Source organism: Buteo buteo, chromosome 25, assembly GCF_964188355.1.
Source record: "Buteo buteo chromosome 25, bButBut1.hap1.1, whole genome shotgun sequence".
NCBI classification, from domain to species: Eukaryota; Metazoa; Chordata; class Aves; order Accipitriformes; family Accipitridae; genus Buteo; species Buteo buteo.
The window spans coordinates 5,112,764-5,127,723 of NC_134195.1; the positions used below are offsets into that span (position 1 = coordinate 5,112,764).

Here is a 14,960-nt window from a genome sequence, read left to right on the forward strand (position 1 = left end):
CCAAAATATTGTTGTTCTCAGGAAGCAAGGAGGTCAAGACAACTCAAAAGACATTTATCTTTGAAAAAGTCAGAAGTCTAACTTCTATACTAGGGCACACTTTAATTTTGTTCTGTATTGCAACACGTAATACCCTTTGCTCTAGCATCATTTCTGCTACATGTTTGCTGCAAAGGCAACTGTCAGCAACAGCATGCTAGCAGGACAATAAAATCAAGAGGAAACAGTCCAAAGGAAGATAATTCTTTTCCCAAAGCAAACTTCAAGAAATATGGCCATGTTATGCAATATACAATCCTGGTACACCTTCCAGATGGAATTCATTTGTAACCAGCAAAACGAGGAAAGCAGTATGTCACACTTCCAACAGGAATCTTCACATGTGGAAAGAAGAATTAGGAATATACTTACTCTGTGTGTAACTGGGTAAGGAAAGTTTGCTCCTAATTTCTGCCACCACTTGTGAATTTGTCTCTTTTTGTACCACGTGTAAAGTGCCCACAGGTCATTCCTCTCATTAATTCAACAAGCTAAATAGATGCATCAGATCAGATTTAGTTTACTGTACACCACTTGAAGAACTTGGCTGGCTGACATTTTTGACGTGCACACCATGCTAACCTGATCTCACTAAATGACTAGATTCCATCCTTTGGTGACTTGATTCTACGATGAAGGCTATAGTAAAGAATAGCCATAAAAATCCCTCTTATATCCGCACCTCTCAAAGGAGGGAAAGCACCTCACTCTCTCCTCTGGGGTCTGGCAATCCCCCCAGCACACTGCAACTCTGCTCTAGAACTTTGCTGAGAGAAGAAGGATTACTATTAGCCAAGGGGGTAGTGGAAGGTACTAAGAACAGCATGGCTCGCACCTTGCCCCCCAAGCACTACAACAGACAGCAAAATGGTCCCAGCTTTGGGGAAAGGTGGAACGTGACAAGGCTGGAAAGCATACCAGCCTGAAAACAAGACAATACCATGCAATAGCAGCATCATGCTATTATTCCAGTACAGCTCTGCATATCACTCAACACACACATGATCCTAGCAACTGAACTACAACAAAACATAGCCTAGACTCTAAACCACTGCCAAGAAGCCACCCACAAAACACAAATCCTACCAAACTGTTACACTCGTACAAGGACCAACTCTTCACATGAGACCAACTCCTGCTAAAAGCAGCTACTACTCCTCCAAAGTAGGTACCAAGCCTTTTACCCTGTAAGCTTTTTCTTAAGTTCTAATCACTTCAAGTCCCCCGAAATATAACCATATAAAATGAACAAGCTTAATTACACCACAAAAACAAGTCAGCACTACTTTGTTTGCTTTTAATTGAATTTATTTAAATAGGATAAGGCTACTTAAAAGACAACTCTTTACATACAAAATGTACATTACGTTAAAGTTTGCTGTACTCAAGTACAAAAACTGCACAAGTGTTTAGTAAAAGGGAAACAGCACACAATATTTCAAAACACACATTCTTACCATTTTACAGCATTCAAGAAGTGCCTTTTATGTCATAACAGTGAATGGAGAACTTCCGTCAGTAATGAATTAAGCTACAGTTTTTGGTTTCAATATTAACCAATGTTAAAAATGTAAACAAGCTTTCGGATCACTACTGACAGTTTATTTTAGTGGGCTAAGTGGATTCAGAAGTTGATTCTTTTTTTGTTTCACTAAGTCTGGGAGCGTTATTATTATTTACCATCCATATCTAAAATGGATCTAAATTGGCTTCACCCTGAGCCACTGAGAATTAATCAAAATGTTTCCATTAGCTTAACTGGATTTCTGCCTTATAAAGCACTACCAATAATCCAGAAGAAACACCAAGTTTCACAGAAAACCAACATCCATCTTAAATCATCAAAAGAAAGGAAAACAGGTTTGGGGTTTGTTTGTTTTTAAGAGTGCAACTATACACACTAATGATCAAGGTACTTCTTTGTCTTCCTATCCCTGTCCTTCTCCAAGTCAAGAAAGCACTGGCCTGCATTCCACAGGTTCTCCCTGTATTTTATAAGCATGACTGTAACCAGGAAAACAACCAAATTTGCTACATTGGCACATTTTTACACTTATGCATGTATAAAATATGCCTGTGTATTTAAGAGAACATGGCACTAATCCATTCACTACTTCCTCTCAAAAATTTGTATCAAACAGTCTAATAACATACTTCCATCTGTGCATTTGTTATTTCATATGTCAATAAGAGAAACTTCAATTTGAAGTAATGCTGTTAAAACAGTTCATCTCTTATTATCAACCTAACTTGCACTGTAAGTTCTACACTCCTGTGCAGCGAAAAGGAAAGAATTTTGTCTCGGACTATCTTATCAGCAGAATGGTCAGTTTTCTCATCTAAATGAGTTATCTTCTCAAAGCCAAGAAGGCTCTTGGGATCACTCTGAATCTCAATAGCTATTTTAACTATTTAACCAGAAGTGGAACAAAACTGAATCTTACCGAAACAAAAAAATATATATTTATATGTGTGAATCATAGTGACATGCAGGAGATGAACTATAATAATCTCGAAAACTAAAAGTGGGGGGGTTTAGTATATTGTAATATTACCAGCTTTTAAAGAAGTAATGAACTACCTGGTGTACAAGAGTAGACACTCTTAAGGTGACTGGTGATAATGACTCCAGCTTTACAACAGGGAACTTTTAAACTTGTTAAAACTTCACAGCAATCTGAATCCCTGTAAGGTTTAAAAATAATTGTACTTAAACTGTTTAAATATGACTTATCTGTTTGAAAATATGGAAGTAACATTTATGTTTCAAGCACCATTAGCTACTTCATGGCCATGTAACATGCTGGATTTTCTTCTTTGCTTCCGTAGGCTTTAGGTCATTCTGGAATACAAGAAAATATATAAGTATTCTTAGATATACTATGCAAGTAGAAGTTAATAATTAACTTGCCATATTCAAATCTAGTACTGACTGTTGCTGTACTCAGTAATATGCTACTACAACAGCTTTCTATTGCCATCTTGTGGAGAAAGTTAAGTATCACAGAACTTCTCCAGAGAAGATAAAAATAAAGCCAATGAATTTAACTACCTGTGAATCATATGTCTTTTGGGTTTTCTTAATCCTATAATTGGTTATGCAAAAATATCTTTCAGTTATGCAGCTCAGAAAGAGGTACCTATTGGAGTTTCAAAACATACTTCTAAAGTTACTTCAGACTGCCGCCTTAAAATACTTGTCGAAATGGGATTGTATAAGAAAAAAAAACGTACAACTAAGAAACCAATTTACTTTTGTCAGATACTAAAAAAGTTAGAAAAAGAAAAGCTGGTCTTCCTTTATAATGACCTGTATAAAAAAAAGTGAAACAATTGCCAAAGCCTCAGATGAACTCATCTTTCAAGCTCCGCCCCAAGAAACCAGAAAAAAATCAAGCAAGCCCATTGTAAAACAATGGGAGATTAAGTGGTGAAATAATTTCCTTTCATCATCTAAAAAAAAAAAAATAAATCTGAGTAATTAGAGCTTTAATAGTTCACACAAGCTGAGTAAAGACAGGTATATGAGTTTTCAAGTGGAGCACAATCTAAAGATCTCTCTTATCCTTAAGAATTTCAGTGTTAGTTTACTTACAGCAATCCTGTGGACTGCAACCACTGAAAGGTTTAAGGGAATTAGACCCAAATATCAGAGGCATAGTTCTGTGCTGTTCTGCACAAGAACTTCAGATTTTCTTGAAACTCGGTCACTTGCTTGAGAAGGCATTTATCATTACTGTCATTATACTAAAAATATAACAGGCTTTACACACTACAGCCATCTGCTAAGTGTACTGATTCCTCCTGGCTGCATCACTTACTATTCAATACCATGTTCTTTAATTTCAGGCAGTAAAGTAACATCCATACAATATACTTGCCTAACTTCAAACATGCCTGACCAATGACCGAGGCATGACTGAACTTATCAGTATAACTTGAACAACATAAACGGTGGCTAAGGCAGAAAGTCAACTGTCAGAGGTCATCGCTTCTGAGTGTCAGTTACACAGTGTCACTTAAAAGTGTTCACCATTGTGTCTACACAACATTTAAATTAAATATAAAGAAGCTGTGAGGTGTATGCTAAAGTTTCAAAAGCTCTGTAAGTTCAGATCTGACCAACACTTGGAAGAGTTCTAAATACTAAAAAAAGTTAGTAATACTGATAGTAGGAAACACAACTCTCCAGTACAAATTTGATTCAGGGTCTCTGTCATGATTCTTGTAAAAGTTGCCAAAGCTGTCTTTCAGAACAGCTATGTGTTTAGGTGCTCATGTTTAACAGAAGTCTGATGGAACCTACCAATCCACGCAGCAAGGGTATTACTTGCATTCTTTCATGAAAGGATTTTTAAAAAAAGAGATTAATGGAAAGCATTTCATGAGGCAATACTGAGAAAACAGAAGTTAGGTTTGGTGTCCTGGGAAAATTTTAAATCAATGTAATTGCACACTGCGTATCTAAGGCTCCCCCTGCAGTTCAACTGAGAACAGATATTTCTATTTCTTCCTTTGAAGCCCAGACTTATTCCAGATATTCCCATATTTCAGTAGAAACATGAAAATTCCTTCATTTGTATCATGATGGAATATACCAATATAAGACCTATCCCTACCTCGCAGCATGTTTTAAAGAGGAGATGGCCCATTGCTCCTTGCTCACTGACAAGCCCCTAAAGACTAATCACACCTTTGTCAAAAATAACCACTGTTCTATCTTTCTCCCCAACTGGCAGCTACATTCAGCACCATTACCTATACTTTCAAAGACAGGCCCTGATGAATTCATATATCCTGCATTAGCTCTTCTCTCACCACGTCAGCTTATCAGTCTCATTCTGCCCCCATCTGTAATGTAGTTCTCTTCTCTACAGAAAATTTGTTTGTAGCTGAACCTAACTTGCAGAAAGAAGGTAACTATTTACCTTTATGGTTAACACCTCAGCCATCAGTCTTCTACCTGAGAACAGCACCCTTCTGTTCCAAGATCCCAGCATGTCTTTCTCATCATCTTATAGAAGCCCAGGCACCGGAGTAAGATCACCGTGGCTCAAAATGAGCACTCGACCTCTGGCCTCTCCCTTCAACTAGTATGGTTTGTTGTTATGGCTTCTCATTCAGACCCACAATCTAGGCAGCTCTCCAGATTTTCATATCCAGTTCCTTCCTCTAGCTTGCCAATTCCTACGTGAGATTTAAAACAGATGGTGTTCTCCCTCTAAGGATATATTCTACAGCTCTCAGCATCTCACTTCAGTTCCTGTAACATCTCTTCCTTCACTTTGACAAATGAAAGCTTGTTCTACTCAACCATTCAAGTGTGATTGTTACAAATGTTATCATTCCATTTTTTCCTTCCCTACTACAGAAAACGGACCACTTGTCTTCCCTTTAAGGCTGTTCGTGTTGTTCTGTAACACCTGTTCTCTCTCTCAGACCTACCAGTAGGATTATTTTGTTTGTGTTTGAGACTGCTACCAGCACCACTGTAAGTATCACCTACTTACTAATTTTAAAATTACATGCATGCTTTCTACAAAGCTGCCTCTCTCACACACAAGTTTCCCATGGACAAGTACAAAGTACTTCACTTCCTTCCTTCTAATCTTTCCCAAACCAGCTACTCTTTTGCCTGTTTCTAAATACAGACTCTACTATTACTCCAAAATAAAATAATCCTGAAAACTCTTACAAGTATCTACCTTTGGCTCCTGCATTTCAATTAAAAAAAAAGCTGCAAAACAAGATACTGAATGTACATACCGGCAAATCAGATTCTTCTTTTGGAACAGCTCTCTTTAACTTCACAACAGTAGTTCCTGCTACTGGAGACAAAGGGTACGCCTTCAGACTAGCCAACACACTGCTGTTAGTCTTTGAAACATTGTTCTGCTTAGCCTCATTATTCCTCATTCCCAGTTTAGTGTCCTCTGATAAACTGGAGGCTGAAACATATGTTGAGGCATTTGAAGGAACTGATAATCTTCTAACAGTGTTGGTGGTGCTTCCAGCTGGAGGAGGTTTTAGGCGATCAGCAGCTCCATTCTCTGTCTTCTTCACCTTTATGCTTGTACTCGTTGAATTGCCATCAAACACAATTAGTGGCCGTTTCCTTAAACCTTCCACTGTTGTAACACTGAAAATACAAATTGTAAAATTCTCAGAAACACAAGCTAGGTGATCCAAAAATAGCATATCCAAGACATGAGTAGTGAAAATGAATTTAATCCTGCCTGAAGTAAAAATATATCCAAAATACTAACCTTAAAGTCTTAGCTGCTCCAAACTTTGGCAACAGAAATTGCTTCCAAAATATAAAGGGGTGAAGGGGGCAGGGTGTTGTCTGAGGAACAGTGCTCCTCACCAAAGAGGGTTGTGTGAGCAACTTTCTAGGCAGACAGTTACAGTTGTACAACCAAAGACTGTATGCTTATAGCCCTGTAGCTATTCCAGGGTAACTAGAGATAATAGCTGTTAAGCATTTCAAAAGGTGACTATTTGAGAAAGCATGTGCCACCTTACCTACAAGAACAGCATCTAGTAATCTGATGCTTCTAAATCTCCCTGTTTCCACTCTTATTCAAAATCCTAACATTAAGATAGTCTAAGACTGTTAGACAAGGAATAAAAACGTTAAGCAAAAAAAACATACCTGTTTTTGAAATAAGTTGGTTTTGAACAGGAACCCTAAGCTGATTTAATGACTTTTTTGTTTTTAGTAGTTTGTATCTTTAAGCCTATGCGTAGATCAGAGCTGACCAATTTAGTAACAACTGATTCATAAAAAAGGAATACTGTCAAGCTAATATCAAAACAGTAGTATCAGGAAACATCCTGACTGCCAAAAAATAAAGCACAAAGTTATCATAGCTCACTCTACATGAAGTTAGAGTTTTTAAAAAAGCACTGCTCAAGAACGACAAAGAGAAAGTGTTTGGAAAGCACAGATTTAACAAATAAAAAACCCAAACCACCATCAAGTTATATAATATTCCTGTTCAGAAACTTGAGTTTTCAGTACACACTGTTTAATCATCTCATATTAAACAGAGGAATAAAAGTTGAACTATAGTGTTTTCAACAACAAAATGTATTCATTAATTTGTAATTAATGAATTTGACAATATTGATGTTAGGTATCTCAACAGACTTCAAAATAAGCCACAAGCAGAGACTCGATTCATTTGACTTGGAACAACATTAGATTAGTAGCTGCTGACAAACCTCACATATTAAGAAATTACACATTGCTTGCACAATTTCTATCAAGACGAGGGGTTACTTTAAAAAGAATGGAAGGAGTCACAATTTAAGAGCTCGTAGAGCGAGAAAACTCAGCTCTTACTCAGATTTGCTTCTACATTACTATCTGTTCACAACAACATATGTCACATAATCCTCCTCTTTTTCTATTCATCAGTTCCCAGAACTGATAGAGACAAAGAGAAACCTTCAATTCATTTAGGACTTATTTGTCAAGAGATCAGACACAACTCTGATTTGTATCTACAGTAGATGCAGTTTCTAGGAGAGCTTCTACAAAATGAAATTAGCTTCCAAGACTGGGAGTGTTCAGCCAGGCATGTTGTTTCAGTTAAATACTACTGAAACAATAGTGTTTAACACATCCATTAGATTAAGTAGTATAATTTCACTTTAAAAGCCTAAAAAAGCTGACACACTTCAAAAATAAAACATGATACTTTTTGCTCACTTCAGCTTTGTCCAAGAATTTATTCAATGCTCCTGAGAAGGAACACATTGCCCATAGCCTTTTCGGAAAGCTAATTTACAAACTATATGAAAGAAAAGGTTTTATACCTTTTTTCCATCACCTTCCTTAACATAATAAGTCTGCTTTTCCTATGGAGTGGTTTTTTTTGTCGTTTTTTGGGGTTTGGGTTGGTTTTTTTTTTAATTCAGCTTGGTGAAGACTGGCAAGTCAGGAACTAACTGCAATTCTAGAAGGACTGTTATCTATTCTAAACTGAATTTTAGAATTGTAGCACTTGTACAAATGACTACATGCTACAATACAGATAACATTCCCAGAGAATCACTTTGGGAAAGTTCCAAAATGCTGTACCATCAAGAACCGTCACATGTAATGTTTAGATACATGGCTCACAGAAGAACACAGAACCTTGGGTGTGACATTCACTTTCTTTATATAAAGTACAGGGAGCTTAAAAGCTTCAGAGTTGAACTCATGTTAGCCTGCACTCTTCTGAGGGAGGACGCTGACACTAGTTAACAGCTGAAAAGCACCATTTTGGGATCATGTACCCTCCTGCAGGGCACTTTCCGTGAAACCTGAATTTCAATGTGCATCTCCTACATCCTAGAGAAATGTTCTAGCCACACTTTGGGCCAGGCCGGACAGAGGGCATGCTGTAATCCTGCTGTTTACTTTGTAGCACATGGTAAAGAAATACAAGATTTACTAGGGGAAGCAAAAGCTTCTCTACTTGAGCAATCTGGGTTTCCACTGTTTCACATGATTACTCAGGTAGTCAGGATGGACTCTGAGCAACTCCTGATTATGAAGGCAATTTAATGAAAAACACTCCTATTCTTGTCTAGCTTAGCCTGGTACTTAAGGTAGCACCCTAAAAACAGAGAGAAGTGTAGGTTTTAGCTCCCACCTCCTGATTATCCTAAATATTCACCCGGTACCAAAACATGCAGGTGATCACCTCTTCTGTGAATCTCTGAAACTGGTCAGAAGTACCATGTTTTACACTGAACTCAGTATTATCAGCGCATTAGCAGTTCTCAGAGGATGCCGAAGCAGCTTCTCAGGCGACTAAGGAGAAATGATGAGCTCTACCAAAGCCACAGCGCTCCTGGAAACTGAGAGCTTGCAGGCGAGAGTCTTCAGACTTGATGGCACTTCAGAAACTACAGATACCTTTTGAGATTCATACCATCCTCTTTCTTCCAGGAGGCAAGATGATCTTATAGATCTACACAATTAACTGTCCCTGAACACAGATACTTTCTGAAATGTTTGAAGTTGGATAGACTGCATTTGTTTGTATTTGGATGATTGTCTGCAAGCTCAAATATTCAGTAATAGGATGTATAAACCATCATCTCTGACCTCAGATATTTGATTGTATTGAGGTATAACACATTACTGCAGCTCAGCCAATATACGGCAAGTCTTTTAGGACATGCCATCAATCTCCAGCAGTAAAACTAAACACAATATTCAACACTGACTTTTAAAATTTCCGTGTGTTTCTATCTCCTATCTGTAACTACTAGAGGCCTACCAACACACACTGAGCTGTGCTGATCAAGTCTCCAACCCTCATATTAACTCTAGCGTATGTTGTAAAGCTGTGCTTTCCACAGAACGCATCAGAAAGCTCCTGTTGTTCACAAGATCAATCAGTTTATCTGACTTCTAAACCAAACTAACAGCACACTTAGTTCCCATCTCTGACTTGCACATAACTTACCGCCTCACAATACCTAGGAATTTTGTTTTGTTTTTAAAAACAAGAATGGCAAGTTCTACTTCCTCCTCTGCACAATGACATTGTGCCAGTTCTGCTTAAGTGCTGCACACAACTATGAGAAGTGTAATATTTTAACATTCAAAATGATGATTGAACTTCCTTGATTCTTTCTGTCAATATACTAAAAGTGAAGTTTTCTCTGTACAATTTTTACTTGCTGAAAGTCTATTTCTCCCATTTCCTGGGGCTAGTAACACTAGCAGTAAAAGATTAACTTTTCTAGACAGTATTTTGCCAGCATATTTATTAAGTATGAAAGATGTAATACAAGCAAAACCATTAACTGCTGGAAAATCTTAAAACTGCCTAACAGAGCAAAAGACTAAGCCCAGTATGCTAGATGTTAAGTGCTAAGAGCAACTGGTAAAGAAAAGCAGACTGGTAGATTAAACATAACTCCTTTTACTTATTATTTTCCCAGCAATACTACATAGGTTTAACCATTACTGAATTTTAGTGTACCAAGCTAAGAGCCCCTAAACATATTCTACATAAACTCTAGATGAAGCCATTCTCCCATTTAAAAATTAACATTGTCTCCTCCAAAACACATCCAGCCTGCTATCTTTATTTCTATGATAAAAAATTCTTTTGCACCTATTTCAGCACACCAACAGTGTCTTATTATTCAAACACGAACCTTGTGCCTTCATCTTCAAGTTGCAAGCTGTAAACAAACCGAGGTACTATTACTTTTTATGCACATGGAAAAAAAACCAAACCTGACATAACAGGACAACTCAGTGTCCTAGCCACTGCTAATGTTTTTAAGAATTGACCAAAAAAAAAAAAATAGAACAAATCACTTGACAGAATTCGTTTAGCTCTTCCCAGTTAGAAGCCTTAGTAAAGCTAAAACAGACTTGCGAAATCAACGAGCTGTAATACTGCAAAAACTACAATGAGAATTTCCATCCACCTTTCCTTAGGGTTTACTGCTGAAGTTAAATCAGAACGCCACCTATCAAACACATCAGACATCAAAATCAAAGTCTTGGGCAGGGGGAAGGTCAGGAGGAAAAGAGATTCAATAAAATAAACTTTTGAGGAAGATTTTGTTTTCTAATCAAATACAAATGAAAGATTTTTAAAAGGCAGAATGTTTCTTTCAGAAAGCACATGTTAGTTTTGAATTGGACACACAAAACTGCTGCAGCATACACCCCTGACTCTAGAGTAGACCACCCCTGTCCAAGGACCAAGCATAATTAAACACGCTGTTGGTACTTTTCTTAAGCACTGTAAATATGATTATTAAACAATTATATGGTGAAACAAAAAATAATTAAACTTTCTTCATTATAAAGTACCATGAAATCTACCAGTAACCCTTATCAATACAGGCTGGGGGATGAAGGATCAATACCAACCCCAGTTATCAATACAGGCTGGGGGATGAAGGGATTGAGAGCAGCCCTGCAAAGAAGGGTTTAGGGGTACTGGTGGATGAAAAGCTGGACATGCACCAGCAATGTGTGCTCACAGCCCAGAAAGCCAACCGTATCCTGGGTTGCATCACGAGCAGCAAGCAGCGTGGCGAGCAGGTCAAGGGAGGGTATTCTGCCCCTCTGCTCCGCTCTGGTGAGACCCCACCTCCAGTACTGCACCCAGCTCTGGGGTCCTCAGCACAGGACAGACATGGACCTGTTGGAGCGGGTCCAGAGGAGGGACACAAAAGTGATCAGAGGGATGGAACACCTCTCCTATTATGAGGAAAGGCTGAGAGAGTTGACATTGTTCAGTCTGGAGAAGAGAAGGCTCCCGAGAGACCTTATTGCAGCCTTTCAGTACTTAAAGAGGACTCATAAGAAAGATGGGGACAGAGTTTTTAGTAGGGTCTGTAGCAACAGGAGAAGAGGTAATGGTTTTAAACTAAAAGAGGGTTGATTCAGACTAGACGTAAGGAAGAAATTTTTTATGATGAGGATGGTGAAACACTGGAACAGGTTGCCCAGAGAGGTGGTAGATGCCCCATCCCTGGAAACATTCAAGGTCAGGTTGGACGGGGCTCTCAGCAACCTGATCGAGTTGAAGATGTCCCTGCTCGTTGCAGGGGGGTTGAACTAGGTGACCTTTAAAGGTGCCTTCCAACCCAAACCATTCTATGATTCTCTGAAAAGAAGCACTATAAGCTAGATACCATTAATAATCTTTTTTTGTTATCCAAATGTTATCTTCCCCTTTTTCCTATTATTGCAGTAGTAGAATCTAACACTTCTGACACAGGAGACCTGACATGGCATTCTCTGTAAACTGTGACAACATCCAAAAGCTGTACAAGTTTCAGGCAAACAAAGCTTAAACTAAATGCATTGTCCTAAATTCTCCAAGTCTAGCTCAATAAAAGCTAAGTTACCTTTTATTCTCACTTTTCAACTCATTTTGCTGTCTTTTCTTTTCCATCATTTTCCCCCATCTACTTTTTGGTAAGTCACGCTGAGGCAGCGGAATGGCATGTTGAATATAGAGATTAGTGAGACCATCTTTGTCCATCTTTACATCATTTTCGACTAGTATATTTTTCTGTGGGGAACAGAAAAAAAAGTTATTAAGACAAATTCAAAGCACAGGCATCTTAGTGGCATAATTTCTTTTTTCAAAAGCCACTTTAAGGTAGTGTATTGGACATAAATGCCGGGTTTTCGAAGCGAGGGGGCTGCAGTGGTGACCGGTGTGGAGGTCACAAACTGCCCCATACCAATGACAGCCTGGTCTCCTGCCTTCCTACTGCCAACTTCCTTTGTTTTCTGTGTGGATTACACTCAGTCCCTCCCTTCAGTGAGGCAACGGGAAATGCAGGATGTTTGGGTCAGCGCATAGTGGTTTCTTTTTCCACTACCTGCAAGCGCATCTCTTAACATATCACCTCATGTGCCTCCCTCCATTCATCTTTTTGTGTCTCCTGCCCCTGATGGCTGCCGCTCTTTGTTAAGTGCACTTGAACACAGGTGCCATGAGCTCTTCTGCCTGAAACTCTGGTGTGTGATGGGCTGTCTTCATCAGTGTCAGAGACAGCTGGATCCAGCTGCGACCAGTACTAGGCAGTTCATCACCTTTGCCCACACAGGTCAACCCTGCAGCCCCTCCCTGTCCAAAACCCTACAATTTTTCCAATAGAAATAGCAGCAAAAACAAGGAAAAAGTTATGATAGACATACTGTTGATAACTGATGTTTTCATGCTCTCTTAAACACACTTCCCTGAATCCAACTACAATGCCAGAGCTCTTCTTCACACTTTTAAAAAACAGGCAACTAGAACACAACGCAGTTCAAACTTACAGATGTAGAGCCATGCTTCCTTCCCCAGTTCCCCAAAAATAAGTTGCGAGGGGAGATTTCTAGTAACTGTCAGTTATAACAAAACAACAGGTTGTTTTCTAATCGTGTAAAGGGTTGCGAAAACAAAGCTTCTTGGTACCTCCTGCCAAATTTATTAAAAGAGAAAAAAAACCCACTAACTTCCTACAAACTAGAGGTCACTGAAAGCAAGTCAAGTCTCTGCCACAGCTGGTTTTGGCAACACTTCATGACTTCTGATGTGGGCCTAAAACCTGTACATTTTTGTCCACATAAATTACATGGACAAGAGCACACAAAAATTCAGCGAGCTCATACAAAAACCTAGAACTTTGATTACTCTTGTTTCATGCACCTAAACTTTTCAGGCAAGGTGGTAGCAAGCATTCCAAATCACACCAACTGAAGCTTCATACGGTCCAAAACTCTTTGTAACTCACTTCCAAGCCCCTTTTTTTTTTTTTTTTACAATTATGCATACTTGAGCATTAGCTTGACTGATTACGTAGGACGCATTTCCTTAGTCGACTGGGGATGAACATGACACCTGTAACAAAGTAAAGATGATCTTTCCACAGGTAATTCTACTGTATGCAAACGCTGTCTCACAGCCATGCTGATTTGGGTAGATTATTCTTTAGCATCTATAGCGTTCGAAAACAGCCCCTTTGCAAACACGGAGACACCTCTCACGCTACGGGCCTCCTCTAAACAAACACCTATGGAGATTCGACCTGCGTTTTGTTTGTTTTTTCTATTTTTTTTTTCCTGAACGCTCTCTTGCGCGCTCGTTAAGGCCTGGAAACGGCGGGAGGACCGCAAGAAAACCTCCCGCGTAGGTAACGGGGGGAGGCAGGATCTTCCCCGCGGAGTAAAGCGGAGAAACAAACAGGGCGGCTCTAACGCGGAGGGGAGACACGACGACGAGCTAGGCCCACCATCACCCCCCCCCGGGGCCGGGTCGGTTCCCGGGCTCACCTGCTCCAGCGTGAGGAGCAAGAACTCCTCCGAGAGCAGCTCCGGGTGCAGCAGCAGCTCCGAATCCGGACGCCCCGACCCCCGCTCCTCTTTACCGCCGCCCACCCGCTCCCTTCCCTGCGCCGCCATCTTCTCCCCCCCCCCTCCACCTCCCCCCCGGCCACTTTTCCGCTTTCCCACAATGCCGCGCGGGAAGTGACGCCGGGCGCGGTGACGTCAGCGGCGGCGAGGGGCGGGGCTCTTCTACCCGGTGTTCTCGCCGGTGAGTGGGTGGGACGGAGCTGCCATTGGGCTGGCTGCCCCTCCCACGTGACCGGAAGGGCCTGCGCCATACCGGAAGCGGCGCGGCCGTCCTTCCGTCTTGGAGAGCGCGGCCTGAGGCGGCGCCGGGCCCCGGCCCCCGGCCCCGTCACCGCTCCAAGGCCGCCTCGACTAAGCGGCGGGCCCGGACTCCCGGTGTGGCGGTGGCAGGTGCTGGGGGAAAGGCCTGAGCGGGTGGAGAGGTTCCGTCGCCTTTGCGCCGAGGCGGGGAGCGGTCGCTGCCGGGCCTGGTTTACGCCGCCCGGTGCGGGGTGTGTGTGAGGGGGGGACGGGGCTGAGGGGAACGGCGGCGGGGCGGGGTGAGGTCCATCCCCGTCCTGCCGGGGGGCTGGAGCGGGCCGGCACTACCCGTCTGCGGAATGGCATCCAGGAGTTAATTAGAGCGTGGACGCGGTTAATTGGACGGGGTGGAGGAGCGTGTCTGCGTGAGCGAGCGGTGCGGAGGGAGGGTGCTGGTTTGCAGGGCAGCAGCAAACAAAACGTGAATGCAAAGCGAGGTGTTAACTAACAAAAGTGGGGGAGAGCTGCCTTCCACTTTTTACTGGAAACGAGTGCCTGCGGGGTTATCGGTGCACTTAAGAAAATGAAACGTAGCAGGCTGATGATTTGCTTGCCTACTGATTATTTTTTGACAGCAGACATCCCCATTATCTTGCTTTCCGGAGTTCTGAACATCTGAAAAGTAGCAGACTACTGACTTCCTTTGGTAACTCTGCGGTGGCCTCTTGCACTTTAACGGAACAGCATGTTCCGCAAAACATGTTTCTTCACGGTGTCCGCAGGCCCCGAAGCT

General features: G+C 41.0%; 2 protein-coding genes across 4 annotated transcripts in view; one reads left to right on the forward strand and one right to left on the reverse strand.

The window, feature by feature from the left end:
- Window positions 1-1,325: 1,325 nt before the first annotated feature.
- On the reverse strand, window positions 1,326-14,036 carry C25H2orf49 (chromosome 25 C2orf49 homolog). The gene is made up of 4 exons (XM_075057640.1): window positions 13,847-14,036; window positions 11,926-12,092; window positions 5,806-6,178; window positions 1,326-2,881 (listed from the first exon to the last, which is right to left on the reverse strand). Exons 1-4 carry the CDS (start codon window positions 13,973-13,975, stop codon window positions 2,825-2,827), a joined length of 726 nt encoding a protein of 241 aa, XP_074913741.1. The 5' UTR covers window positions 13,976-14,036; the 3' UTR covers window positions 1,326-2,824.
- A 151-nt stretch (window positions 14,037-14,187) lies between these two features.
- TGFBRAP1 (transforming growth factor beta receptor associated protein 1) overlaps window positions 14,188-14,960 on the forward strand; it is a 67,447-nt gene continuing 66,674 nt past the window's right edge. For all 3 annotated transcript variants that reach the window (XR_012654425.1, XM_075057629.1, XM_075057630.1), the window contains exon 1: window positions 14,188-14,317. The gene's annotated coding sequence lies outside the window, so the exon portion shown is untranslated. The remainder of the gene's footprint in view (window positions 14,318-14,960) is intronic.

Coding starts and splice junctions, on each gene's coding strand:
- C25H2orf49 (XM_075057640.1), bottom strand. CDS start 13,975: ATGGCGGCGCAGGGAAGGGAGCGGGTGGGCGGCGGTAAAGAGGAGCGG. Junction 12,093..13,846: donor TGCTCCTCACGCTGGAGCAG/GTGAGCCCGGGA, acceptor TGTTCCCCACAG/AAAAATATACTAGTCGAAAA. Junction 6,179..11,925: donor TTGAAAAGTGAGAATAAAAG/GTAACTTAGCTT, acceptor TTGTATTTTCAG/TGTTACAACAGTGGAAGGTT.